This window comes from Geospiza fortis, unplaced genomic scaffold, assembly GCF_000277835.1.
Source record: "Geospiza fortis unplaced genomic scaffold, GeoFor_1.0 scaffold145, whole genome shotgun sequence".
Classification (NCBI taxonomy): domain Eukaryota; kingdom Metazoa; phylum Chordata; class Aves; order Passeriformes; family Thraupidae; genus Geospiza; species Geospiza fortis.
The window spans coordinates 2,717,132-2,730,099 of record NW_005054362.1 but is presented as its reverse complement, the minus strand read 5'-3'; the positions used below and the strand labels follow the sequence as shown (position 1 = coordinate 2,730,099).

Sequence of the window (12,968 nt, the reverse complement as noted above, 5' to 3'; positions counted from 1 at the left end):
AAGGCCATCGAGGAGTGCTGCCCGCACCTGGCCGGCTCCGTCCACATCAGGTGCGGGGCGAGGGATCCCCTGCGCTGTTCGTGTCCGCGGCAGCGCGGGAAGGTGCCCTGAAAGCTGCAAATGTCAGGCTCTAAAAGCACCGTTTGGGCCAAAACTCTACTTGGACAAGTTTCATACTTGTCATAACTAAGTTCTGAAAGGCACCAACATCGAAGTCATCAGATTGAAAGTTTCTGTGGGACAGAAGATCTGTTGTCACATCAAATAACTCACTAAACAGCAAACTCACATTTCCAAAAATGCAAGCAGTACAAAAATTTAAAAATTTTGAAAAAAAATTCAAAATTGTAAAATTTTTAAAATTCCAAAATAAAAAGAAAATAAAGAGTTCCCATTTGTTTTACGAACAACCATCTCATTTAATTATTCTCTTAATAAAGACCTATTTAAAAAGAAAAACATGCCCAAACATTATTATTATTATTATTATTATTATTAGGCTTACCACTATTTATTATGATCTTATTTATCTCAGTATGAAACCTCCTGGGATCCAAAAAATTAGTTATCACTTATTTGTGTTTACTCATTTATGCAGGAAGCTGGGGAATATTTTATTTGATGTCTATATTAATACCCTAAAACATGTAATTTTCCCCCTGTTGTCTGTATTAATACCCTAAGAAAATGACATTTTCTTCCCCTGTTTAGGTTAAAACTTATGGCAGAAGGAGAACTGAAAGACATGGAACAATTTTTTGATGATCTTTCAGATTCATTCTCAGGGACAGAGCCAGAAGTTCATAAAACAAGTGTTGTAGGTAAATAATTGTTATCAATAATATTTAAGTAATAATTGTTATCCATATTTTTGTTGTGATATCTGTCATGGATGTGATTCCCTCAGGACACAGCTTTGTTTTTCTGGGGAGGTGTCAAATTGCTGAATGTAATTTTTCTCTTGCTCAGATGTTGCCTATGAACTGATAGTTTTGCACATTGTGAGGTTGTTACTGATTTTAACAATTTATCATTTATCTTCAGTGAGATTTGCAGGGTGATTTACACCCTGCAACACTGAGTTGTATCATCGAGACGAGACTCAGTAATTTCTGTTTAATTTCTCATTGATTTCTGTTTCATGAGGAGCTGAATGATGTTTTTGAAGCTGCTGGCCATGGATTTGTCTCCTGTGTGCTGCAGCAGCTGCCAGCCCTGCTCACAGAAGGAATTTCCCTCTCCAGGTCTGTTCCTGCGCCACATGATCCTGGCATACAACAAACTTTCCTTCAGCCAGGTCTACAAACTTTACACAGCACTCCAGCAGTACTTCCAGAAGGATGAGAAAAAGGATGGAGCTGATGAGAATGAGATGGAGCTGACAAATCCAGAGGAGCTGGATGGGAAAATGGAGAAAGAAGAACTTGATGGGCCTTTAAGGTGATCAATTCGTGTTAAAGCCTTTTAAACCTTTTAAGAAAATGAATCTTTGATTTGTTTAAAGTCTCCTGCAGCCGAGCTGAGCTTTGTGGCCGCTCGTTTCCTTGGTGCCACCGTGTGGTGACATTTGTCAGTGGCTCGGGAAGGTGGCACTGCCCCATCCTCATCCTCCCCTGGGGAAGCACAGCCCAAAGGCAGCTGCTGCCCACAATTTCCCTCTGCTGGGTGACTCCTCTGGTTGTCACATGCTAAAATTGTTGGAGAGGTCACTTCTGCTGCCAGCAAGGAAAGATTGCTCAATAAGATGTTAAGTTGGTTTTGTTTTGCTTTTCACTGTTCTCCAAATAAAAGAACTTGTGTCTATTTACCTCAAAAAGGAGAAGCAAATTCTGAGAGTTTTCACCTGCTGAAGAGATGCTCCATTGTAAGAATAACCCTGAAAGTATTTGTGTGTCCATGTATTTAAAATGTACTTTGCAAAGTGTATTTGTGTAAACTTGTGCAGGAGTTGTGAGTCAGACAGCAGCTTTTGGGGTCTGGCTGTGTGCTGGGCTTGCTGGCTTTCCACAGAGTAAATGTCTTGCAGAACAGCTGCTTGCAGCTGTTCCAGCTGTGATGGATGTGGCCAAAGTGCCAATTAATCTCCTTGGGATTCTCTTCAGAAGACAGAGAAAACAGAGCAGAGCCATTTGAATATGTCAGCTCCAAATCTTCTCTCTGCTGTATTTCTTTAGGGTTTTTTAGGGTGTATTTAGGGTAATGTTGCTCTCAGCTACAGTCTCTGCAGGTTGAAGCTAAACTGTGTGAAATAATTTGGATTGCTGACTTTGATAGAGTAGGTTTTGTTCTTTATTAAGTTTTCACAGTGTTCCTTCATGCTTTGAGCTGTAATATCTCACAAAACTTTCTAAAGCAGAAGTGTGGGGTGTGTGATGCAATGTGTTTCTGTGTTGTCTCTCCTTGCCCCTGTTTCTAACTGGAGTGTTTCCTACCAGGGAAGAAGAGATAGCCTGCAGTGGGCCTCTTTCCCAGAAACAAGCAGAGTATTTTCTTTCTCAGCAGGTATGTTACTTCTCATTAAAGTGGAGGAAATGTTCCATAACACAAATTTCACCTTGAATTTTACCCACAGTGTCAGCTGAGATGTTTGCTCTGCTCTGGTAGAGGCTTGTTGATATCCTGCTTGTTGTTGCTCAGTGTGAGCACTTGGGGCTATGAGTGTTTCATCCAGACATGTCACCATATGCTGATATTTGGTTCTCAGAAGGTCCTTCTGCTCTGCTTGCCTCACATTTCTGTGAAATGTGCAGTTTTGTTGGTTATTCCAGCTGGTAAATAAAAAAGGGAACAGAAATACACACGGACACAAATGTCAGTAATTCAATAGTCAGTAGTGCTAATTTTAGTAACTACATTTTTGTGATTTTTTTTATTAATTGAACTGCTTGCCAAAGCAAACTGGATTTATCAATTTGTTTTCCTGAGGTTTTTTTTTTGTATGAGAAGATATATTCAATTCCAGTGACCAATGTGTGGCAATAGTTCTTCAGAGAGAAACTTAACCAAAATTCTTTAAATGCCTTTAAACAGTCCTTTGAATAAGGTTTTATTTGACTTGGTCTCTGTGATCTCTGGAAATTGAACACTGTAATGTAATATAGAACTGCCACTGTCATAATAGACAGAGCTGCCACAAAATCTACTTTAATGTCCTCTCCAAGCAGATAACAACCTGACAATCCTGCACCACAATATATTTTTATAACACTTCTTATGGAGTTACATTTCTTACTTGTACTGTTCAAATTTTATTCCAGGCTTCTTTGCTAAAGAATGATGAGACAAAGGCTCTTGCTCCAGCATCCTTACAAAAGGAATTGAACAACTTGTTAAAATTTAATCCAGACTTTGCTGAAGCAGTAAGTATCTTTTTCTTCATCCAGAATGGTTGTAAAAGGATTTCTTATCTCAAGGATAGGATTATTTGGAAGTAATTTATTCTCTATTGAAACATAAGTAGATGATTAAACTGTGAGCAAGCTGCATGTAAATGTTTAGTAATTCAGACTAAAACTCCTGAAGGTACAGAAACCTTAATTAAGCAAAGTATTCCCCTTCATGCACAGATATAAACCTCTTAATTTTGGTGGGACTGAGTGCATTCTTGTTCAACTAAATCTAAAACTTATATAATTTGCCCACATTTTCCTAAGTAATTTCAGGCCTCATTCTCCTGTAGTTTAAAAATCATTACTAAGTGCAATATCTGTTAATTTTGCTGGTAGTTGTTCACTTTGCTTCTGGTCCTTAATAGCAATTTATACTGAAAGCCACAGACAGTTTGTGCTGAGGGGCCAGACCTGTGGTGTGAGCTCTTGCTTTGTCCGTCAACAGCTTCTTCTTGAGCAGCTTCCAAAGTTCAGCTCCTTCCTGTCTTGTTTTCTACCTCTGCCTCCCAGCAGCCCTGGGCTGAGCAGACAAGATTTTCCTTGCTGCTGTTTGGAAGGGTATCCTTGAAAGGGCTGCCATAGTCCCTGCCTGGACATCTGAGCATAAAGGATTATCCTGGCCAGGTCTCAATGCCAAAGAGAAAATACATAATTTTAACATCTCCTTTCTATCTGCACAGCATTTGGAAGCAGTGCTGGTGTTTCTTAGTATCTTCCTGAGTGCAGATGTTGTGGGAGTCCTGCCTTCATTCCCACTCTCAGATAAATACAGAAATTCCATTTCTGCAGAGATCTCAGACTCTCTGGGATATTTCTGACAGCCAGATCTTGTAATCTTCGCCATTTGGCAGATCCTGTTAGGGCAAACAGCCAGTATTGTCCAAGAAATTATCCAGTTTTATCCAGAAATTCTACCTAGGTAGTATCAGTATTGCAACTTCTGATCAGTATTTCACAGTTACACAGAAACACCTAGTAATTACAAACAAAACCTCTGGTTTAGTATCTGTACAATTAAAGCTGATCTTGTTTCTCATTTCCAGCATTATTTAAGCTACTTAAACAGCCTCAGGGTGCAGGATGTCTTCAGTTCCACACACAGCCTCCTGCACTACTTCGACCGGCTGATCCTCACGGGGGCGGAGAGCAAAAGCAACGGGGACGAGGGCTACGGGCGGAGCCTGCGCTACGCCGCGCTCAACCTGGCGGCGCTGCACTGCCGCTTCGGCCACTAGTAGGGAACTCCCTGACCCGGGGCATCGCAGGGGGCTGACAGACCTCCCCTTCCTTCTAAAAACCCCTGCAGGGGCTTTCTCTCACTTGACAGCAGCTGTGGTTGGGTTGGGATCTTCTTGCGATCTTGGTTTGTTTGGGTTTGTTTTTGTTTTGATGTTTATTCGGTTTCCATAATAACTGAGCCATCTAAGAGTTGACATTTGTCTGTGTCCTGGGTATTTTAAGTGTTCAATTGCATTTCCATGACCTCAGAAGGGTCCGTGGGCATGAATGCCTGTTTTCATCCATATTTTCAGGAAAGTGTGGTTGGTTTTCTGCAAGTCAACACAAAGCTGATGATCTGGCAAAAGAATAATGAAACCAAAAAAGCCATCTGAGCTTTTAAAATTTCAAATGCCACATGGGTTGGGGTTTATTTTGTTGATAAAGCTGGCCTACCCATCTTCATTTATGGTTTCCATTTATTGATTGCTGCCTGGAGGCATGATGTGAAAGGACTGGAGAGGGGAAGGACACTGCAAAGTTGAGAGTAACAATTTCTACACAGGCAGATTCTAAATGTTGCCCCTGTTCAAACAATAACTTGGCACCGTGGCCTGTACAGGGTTTGAAAGGCCATGTAGGGGTTACAGCTGCATTTTGGTTTGCAGATGCTGTCAGACTTTCTGTCCTGAAAACCAGAATGCACTGCTGAGTGCTGGGAGGAGAACACAGGCTGTTAAATCAGGGTTCTGAGTGCATTATGCATAATTCAGATCAATATTCCTCTGGATCAGGATGCTGTATCTTAAAGCACTGCAGGAATAGTAATTGTTCTCCCTCTGTCTGTCTGTCTGCTCATAGCCAGCAGGCTGAACTGGCCCTTCAGGAAGCCATCAGGATTGCCCAGGAGTCCAACGACCACGTGTGCCTGCAGCACTGCCTGGTAAGAGCTCTGTTCAAATGGGCCTTGAGCTGTTCTGCTCAGGGAGCTGCTGCAGAGCTCCTCTCACAGCAGCATCTCCCCCAGAGCATCTGACTGCCCAGCAGTGGGGTGGCATCACTCCTGGCACACAGGGCAACAAACTGCAGGATCATGGGATGCTTTGTTGCAGCTCAGGGTTAATTCCTTAAGCAGGAATTGTTATCCCAGTGGAGAGCTCAGTAGTAAGCTCAAAGTTGAGTCTTAGATGTTGTAAAAAGAAGAAGTGTTTTGGAAGATTCCTCCTTCCTGTCGGTTGAATTCTCAGAGCCACCTTTAGAGCAAGCAAAGTGCGAGGGAAGCTCTTGGATTTCTCTCTATTTTTTCCCTGTAATTAACATTATAATGAGTTTACATCAGTGGTATCAGACTCCTGAGGTGCTGCATTCCACAGTTCCCTGTATTTTTGTGCATCACTGAACCTCCATCGTTGGCTGGTGCCACACCAGCATCCCCAGCCTAGATGCACTTCTGATATGTTTTGCTGTGCAGCATTTAGTAGAAGTTTCCTTAGAATCAATCCTCAAGTGGTTTGCATTTCCAGTGAGTTTTTGTGCATTCTGTAACAGCAAGCCAAGTTAAAAGTGCTGCAGCCATCAGTTATTTGCAATGAGATTTTGATCTTTTTCCTTGCTAGAGTTGGTTGTACATCCTGGAGCAGAAGATATTTGACAGCTGTGTTCTGCTGGAGCACTCTGTGAACAAGTCCTTACATTTTGGATTGCCAGTGAGTCCATTTCATCAATCCTTAACTTTATTCTAGGACAAACCCATGTGGCAATGGGCATGTGTGTGATCAGAGTTTGGGGTTTTGTGGCTTCCCTGTTCAAAATACGGGACTGGATTTAAACGAACATGTTTTACCACTCCAAAATCTAGCTGTTTCTATGACTTTTATGCTTCATATTAACAAGGCAGAGTTCACTTGCTTTAATGCCAGAGCATTATTGCAAGGCTCACTGGTTTTCCTTCTAACTTGCTTGATTTTCAGGCAGAAAATCTCTCCGTGGCTACTGGCCCAGGCACATTTTGCCACAATCTGGTGCTCAGGGGGGGTTCTTAGGGCTCCACCTTCCCTGAAGCTCAGTGCTGATGCCTCTGGCAGGGCTTTGAACACATGTTTACTTGTACAGCTCTCTGAAATCTTGCAGGGCAGCCCTCCCCTTTGATAGATCTGTTGTCTGTTAATGTTTAGTTCTGTCTTCCCCAAATCCACAATTCCTTTGTTAAGAAAATTGTTCTAAAATGGACTAAAACTGCTGAGAGATGGGAGCAGACATGGTCTCTGTGGAGAAGGGAAGGGAAGCCAAGTCTCTGTTTTTACAGCAGTTCTGGAGAAATCCAGGTACTGCTCCTGTCCTCCTCCATAAGATTTCTGTGTGGGGGAGTGGAAATTACCTTTCACATCCAACAAAATGACATTCACATATGTGTGGGTGTGCATAAGTGAGTATTTAAAGAAATGCCTGGAGCAGTGTTCCTTTGTCTGTGCTGTCTTTTTGGGATTCTTTTTTAGTGGTTTAGAACTCTGCTCCTGTGTAATTTGCAAGCCTGGGGTACTCTGTTGTCTTCCATCACTGGAGGTATGTTTTTTTTCCTTCTTCCCAGTATCTTGCTTCCTTGGGAATACAGTCCTTGGTTCAGCAAAGAGCTTTTGCAGGAAAGGCTGCCAACAAACTAATGGATGCCTTAAAAGATTCTGATCTGTTGCATTGGAAGCACAGCCTGTCAGAGCTCATAGACATCAGCATAGCACAGAAAACAGCCATTTGGAGATTGTACGGCCGCAGGTATTTGCTTTGTTTGGAACTCCTGGATTAGCTGCTGCACTTGTTAGCACATAATGCTTTTATATAGGTGTAACAAGTGACTGTGTCTCTCCAGTGCACTAAAATAAAGCAATCAGACTGTGATTCAGTACAAGCTGAGTGCAATTATTTCCATTCTCTTGTGTTCCTTTAAAACTCATACTGAAGAAGAGATAGAGTTTCCATTTAGTAGTGGTAAATAGATCATAAATTGTTCCTGTGCCCCCACTTTCAGCATCTCTGTGCTTTGGCTGTGTGCAGCTTTCAGTCTGTAGTACTTGCTGTGCCTGCACAGTGCAGAGTCTCTGGACAGCAGTTATTTTACAAGTTTTCCTTCTCCCCAGGCCCCTGGCTTAACCAATATAGACTATTGTCATATCAAGACCATAGATTAAAAATGGTTGTTGTTTGCTGCTTGAAAACTAACAGATATTTCTCTTGCACAAGCACCATGGCACTTCAGCAAGCCCAGACCTTGCTGAGCATGAACAGTCTGGAAGCTGTGAACGTGGGCGTTCAGCAGAACAACACCGAGTCCTTTGCCGTGGTGTTGTGTCACCTGGCAGAGCTGCACGCCGAGCAGGTGAGCTCCAGGGCCGCTTGCACCAAGTGCCATTTGCTGAGGGGACCTGTGGGTGGTGCTGACAGAGGGTGCAAGACTTGACTTGTGGTTTTTTCCGCCTTTAATGCCCGCTCTGGGGGCAGAGACAATGCAGGGTGTTTGCTTGGCAAATCCCTTCCCCGAGGGTTGTGCTGAAAGGGAGGGGAGCAGGGTGCATTAATCAGTGTCCTTCTGTGTTCCAGGGGTACTTTGCAGCTGCTTCTGAAATACTGAAACACCTAAAGGAGAGATTCCCTCCCAACAGTCAGCATGCACAGGTAGAATACTTGCATTCAGCCTGTAAGTTATGTAACTATTGTACAGTAGGATCTGAATCCCACTGCTCCTGAATTCTCCTCTGGATGCCATGGGCTGTACATTTTCTCATTTCCCTTGGCTTGTCCTCATGGGAAGCTGTGCAGCAGCAGCTTTTTTACAAAAGCATGGAAAAGCTGCCTGTGTTGTTTTCAGACTGGTGGGACATTTCTCAATCTCCTAAGATGAAGCTGTTCAAGTAGAAATTTCATTAAGAGAGGAATATACATCTGCTTCATGAGCACATAGAGCAATTAAGTGCTCTGCATTGATTTGAAGCTTCAAAGTTCTCTTTAATTAGTGCTGCTTATTTTGATATATTACAATCCAGAAATAACTGAGATAATAGGCTAATAACCTGATTTTTGTGTGACTCTGGGAAACATTGCCACAGGAGTCTGTAAGATAGTATTTACATTGAAGTGGTTGAGATCCCATTAGATATAGTGTGAGTCTTCTCTTTTCACTACAGAACAAGTCTACTTGTCTACAAGTCTGAAATCATTAGTAATTATTTAAAAGAGCCTTTTCACATAAAATGCAGTCAAGTAGGTGAGCTTCAATATTGAAACATTAATCCAGACCTGAGCATTTCTGTTGAGGACAGTAATTCAGTAAATCCAATAATTGGACAGTGGAGTTAGTGTGTCTGGAGATAAATACCCCTGGGGGAAAATAAAAAGTAAATTCTAATTTGGGATTAGAAAATGAGCAGGCACAACTTCTAAAGCTTGTTTCTGGATGTTCCTTGTTTAGCTTTGGATGCTGTTTGATCAGAAAATACAGTTTGAGCGAGCCATGAACGACGGCAGATACCACGTAGCAGATTCTCTTGTAGCAGGAATTACAGCACTTAATAGCATTGAAGGTGTATACAGGTAAGAAATCGTGGGTCTTCCTGCACTTGCAGGTTTGTTCCATGCAGATAATGAAACACTTAGCACAATGATCACTGGCAGTCACGTGCTTACTTTTTTTTCCGTTTCCAGAACTAGTTAAGGTCATGTTATCTAACCTCTAGGGCTATTCCCTTAGAGCATGTCCTGCAATAATAATTTGTAGTTGTTTCTCTGGGCATTTAAAGAACTGGAATAGCTGAAGTTGGTGTTATTCCAGGGCTGTGAATCTGTCGTGGTAAGGTCTTCAAAATCTGCTATACTCAAACCTGAGCACAAAGCAGATTTTTATGTCAAATAGCTGGGGAGGGAGCTCAGGCCTTGAGTGAATTCCTCTGTGGCCTGGTTTCTACATCTCCAAAATGGAACAATGTGATTTTTTTTTCACTCACCTTAATGGGGTCTTGTTCCTAAATGAGAATGACATGTTAAAAATAGTTACAGTTAAAACTTGGTATTTGGTGAATATGAAAACCAAGGTAGTGTTCAAAGAATTTCTCATCGGTTTTCAAAGGCAGAACACCTAAAAGCAGCCAGTGTCAGTCAGCCAGAAGAGCAGTATTCAAGCTGTGGGACCTGATGCTTGTCCTTCTGGAATTGGACCGATCATTAATTCCCTGATCTTTAAATACTCTGCTCAGTCTCTGGTTCAGGGCGTTTGTACCCATCCCCTGCTGCTGTGCATTTGGTCCTGACTTCCCTGCTCTCCATTTTCCTGTTGCTCCATATCCTTGTTAGCTCAGGCCAATTTTAGCTGCTTTACCTCATACCTGTTTTTCTCACAGATAATTACTTATGCTGTCTAGCTTGCATGTCCTCCCACTTCTGCTGCCTGTTTGGCCTTTGGTTTTGGCAATCCCTGGTTTCTATCTAAAGCTGTTTTATGAGTTTGATCCTTTCTGCCTGGGAGTTGTCCAGTTGGCACCAGGGAGATCTGTTTTTCCTCCTGTCTGTGTGTGCAGCATGTGTACACTTTGTCAGGCTGCCAGTCTGCAGTTACAAGAAACACAGGTCACAAAATAGAGACCTGTTTTACTGTGTTCTGAAGAGCAGAATTCTATACAAAGTACAAAAATACAGTGATGTTTTCTTTCTACCACAACAGAAAAGCCATTGTATTGAAAGCCCAAAATCAAATGTCAGAGGCACACAAACTTCTGCAGAAATTGTTGGTCCACTGCCAGAAAATCAAGAACACCGAGATGGTGATTAGGTAAGAATGTTTCATTTGCAGAGTATTAAAGCCACTTTGCAGTGATTAGAATCAGCCATTTCAATTTGTCTGTGTTCAGACTTCACTAGTCTTCAGATTACCTGCTGTGATTCTGAGATTACAGAGTCATTTCAATTATTAATCACAGTATGGAGGAATCCTCAAAATATTGTGTCATTTAAACCTAGTTATTAATATGTAAACTAAAAGGTGGTAAAGTTCCATGACGGTTCATGGAAGAAGGAAACGCTGCATCTAAAATAACTAGGAAATGGGTGTGTGTGTGTGTGTGTAGTTTTACCTTGGTGTAAATCTTGAGAGAGCTATTTATCTTTAAATAAAGATATTATATCTTATATCTTATATATTATTAATCTTATTTAATCTTTTTTATGCCTGTGGCATCTCCTCTTAAGGGTATAATTGAAATGTATTGTATATGCAGCAGTGTAATTCGTAATAAAACCAATCCCACTGTGGATGGAATAATTCCCTGGGAACAAGTGGACGTTTTTCACACAGAGTGAAGGTTTGTAAGTGCTGCTCCCTGTTTGTCAGGGTGCTGCTGTGCATGGCAGAGCTGTACTGGAGGTCCTCGTGCCACACCATCGCGCTGCCCGTGCTGCTGCAGGCTCTGGCCCTGGCTCGCGAGTACAGCCTGCAGTACTTGGCCTCTGAAACCGTGCTCAACTTGGCTTTCTCCCAGGTAGGGCTGATTTGTGTTTTCACAGGGCTGCAGGGCAACATTTATTCTGGGGATCTGGATGCTGTTTTTACTCTTGTGAGATTTAAGAACACAACCTTGTTGGAATTAAATTATTGATTGTGAAGAAGCAAACTCTGAATGTAAAAGCTTTCGAGGAAGTTAATAAAGGTTGAATTTCATGTGTATCACTAAAATGTATAGTTATTGTATATAATTAAGTAGCATAAATTTCCCCTGTCTTGATGTCTTCAGTTATCTTTTTATGCTGGTATTTTGGCTTTCTAGCAGCACAGGTTAGCTTGTATATTAAAAATAATGCTGATAATGAGTTCAGTTATGTTGTTTATTCTGAGAGGCGTGGCTGTCAGCACTGACTGAGTGGAGAAGCCTTTCCCAATCATTTCAGAGAGCAGCTCATTTCTACTCACAAGTTTTGATTTAAAAGAAGATTGTTGGCAAAAAGTTGAAAAAAAAAATTTGTGTGTTACATCATGTTATTAGAAACAGACATGGCTTGTGTTGGTGTTCCCTGAAGAAGCTGCTCCTATCAGTGGATTCCAGTGTGAGACTGACAAGTATTTCTCTTTCAGCTGATCCTTGGCATTCCCGAACAAGCCCTGAATATCCTGCACATGGCAATAGAACCTGTCTTGGCCCACGGAGCTGTCCTGGACAAAGGCTGTGCCATGTTCTTGGTGGCCAAATGTCAGGTGGCTTCTGCAGCTTCCTACACTCCACAAAAGAAGATTGAAGGTAGTGTGAAGAGTAATTCTCTGACATTGCTCAGAAGTGCAAACCAGTGTCTGTACTGGAGTCCTGCTACACCAGAGTGTGTTACCTGGTTATTGTATACAAATTTCATTTGGAATTAGTTGTTGCACAGATGTTTATAATGGAACATTGTTTATCTGCATACTTTCACAGACATATTTTGCAGCAAAAGCTGAATAATAGAAACTAGCTGAGAGACCACGTTGCTAAGACACAAATGGTTTTGAAAAGCTGAGGAATTTGTAATTGGCCTCCTTAGACTTGAGCTGCCTTGGAGTTGTTACTGTGATATTTTCTTAAATATGAATGTCCCCCTTTTTCCCACAGCTTTGGAATCTGCTATCTTGAATCTAAACGAAGCCAAGGCTTACTTTGCCAAAGTGGACTGCAAAGAGCAGCTCAGAGACGTTCTCTACTTCCAAGCCCGGCTGTTCCACACCCTCGGCAGGACCCAGGAAAGGAACAAATGTGCCATGTTGTTCCGTCAGCTGCACCAGGAGCTGCCAGCACACGGTGTCCCCTTGATCAATGCCTTCAAATGATGCATTTAAAGATGAGATTTGTTTGTTTTCTTTTTTTACGAGCATCTTTTTATTGTATTCAGTCATCCGGGTTTCAGAATAACTGTGAATAAATCATGGTCTGCTCTTGAACAAATTTGTGTTTTGTAACACAAATGTCATTTTCCACCCATTTCACTTTTATTCTCTGCTTAAAACTAAGAAATTAGCGGGAAAAAAGAGAAAAGGCCCTCTTGACTGTGTTGTAAACACACTGAGGGGAGCAGTGCAGTCACGAAGTAGTGTTCTGTTCTTAGGAGTGACATTTCCCAAATCCATGCAGGCTTTATGAACACAGGGGTACAAAAAATAGTGGAAAATGTAGGCAAAGCTCCTTTGTGCTCTTTTTAAGTGGTATGGAAGGAGGAGTCTAATTTAAAAAGTGTCCTTGCTTTTAACCTGTCTGCAGTTGCTGTTTACGCTGCAGAAACAGATGGTGCTGGCAGAAAGGGAAAAAACAGGGTTCAGTCAGAAAGGTGTAACAGTGCAAAGTCCTGGCACTGTTGTTTCAT

General features: G+C 41.8%; 1 protein-coding gene across 1 annotated transcript; it reads left to right on the top strand.

Annotated features, from left to right (window-relative positions):
- The first annotated feature begins 6 nt into the window (after positions 1 to 6).
- ANAPC5 (anaphase promoting complex subunit 5) lies at positions 7 to 12,553 on the top strand. The gene is made up of 16 exons (XM_014308254.2): positions 7 to 50; positions 712 to 821; positions 1,245 to 1,440; positions 2,436 to 2,502; positions 3,258 to 3,359; positions 4,433 to 4,623; positions 5,469 to 5,550; positions 6,224 to 6,313; positions 7,195 to 7,376; positions 7,842 to 7,977; positions 8,199 to 8,273; positions 9,067 to 9,188; positions 10,312 to 10,419; positions 10,978 to 11,125; positions 11,716 to 11,878; positions 12,224 to 12,553. Exons 2-16 carry the CDS (start codon positions 722 to 724, stop codon positions 12,436 to 12,438), a joined length of 1,977 nt encoding a protein of 658 aa, XP_014163729.1. The 5' UTR covers positions 7 to 50; positions 712 to 721; the 3' UTR covers positions 12,439 to 12,553.
- Positions 12,554 to 12,968: the final 415 nt, after the last annotated feature.

Excerpts from the sequence above, each read along its gene's own strand:
- ANAPC5 (XM_014308254.2), top strand. The coding sequence starts at position 722 with ATGGCAGAAGGAGAACTGAAAGACATGGAACAATTTTTTGATGATCTT. Across the intron at positions 1,441-2,435 it reads GAACTTGATGGGCCTTTAAG|GGAAGAAGAGATAGCCTGCA; the intron begins GTGATCAATTCG and ends GTTTCCTACCAG. Across the intron at positions 9,189-10,311 it reads AGCATTGAAGGTGTATACAG|AAAAGCCATTGTATTGAAAG; the intron begins GTAAGAAATCGT and ends CTACCACAACAG.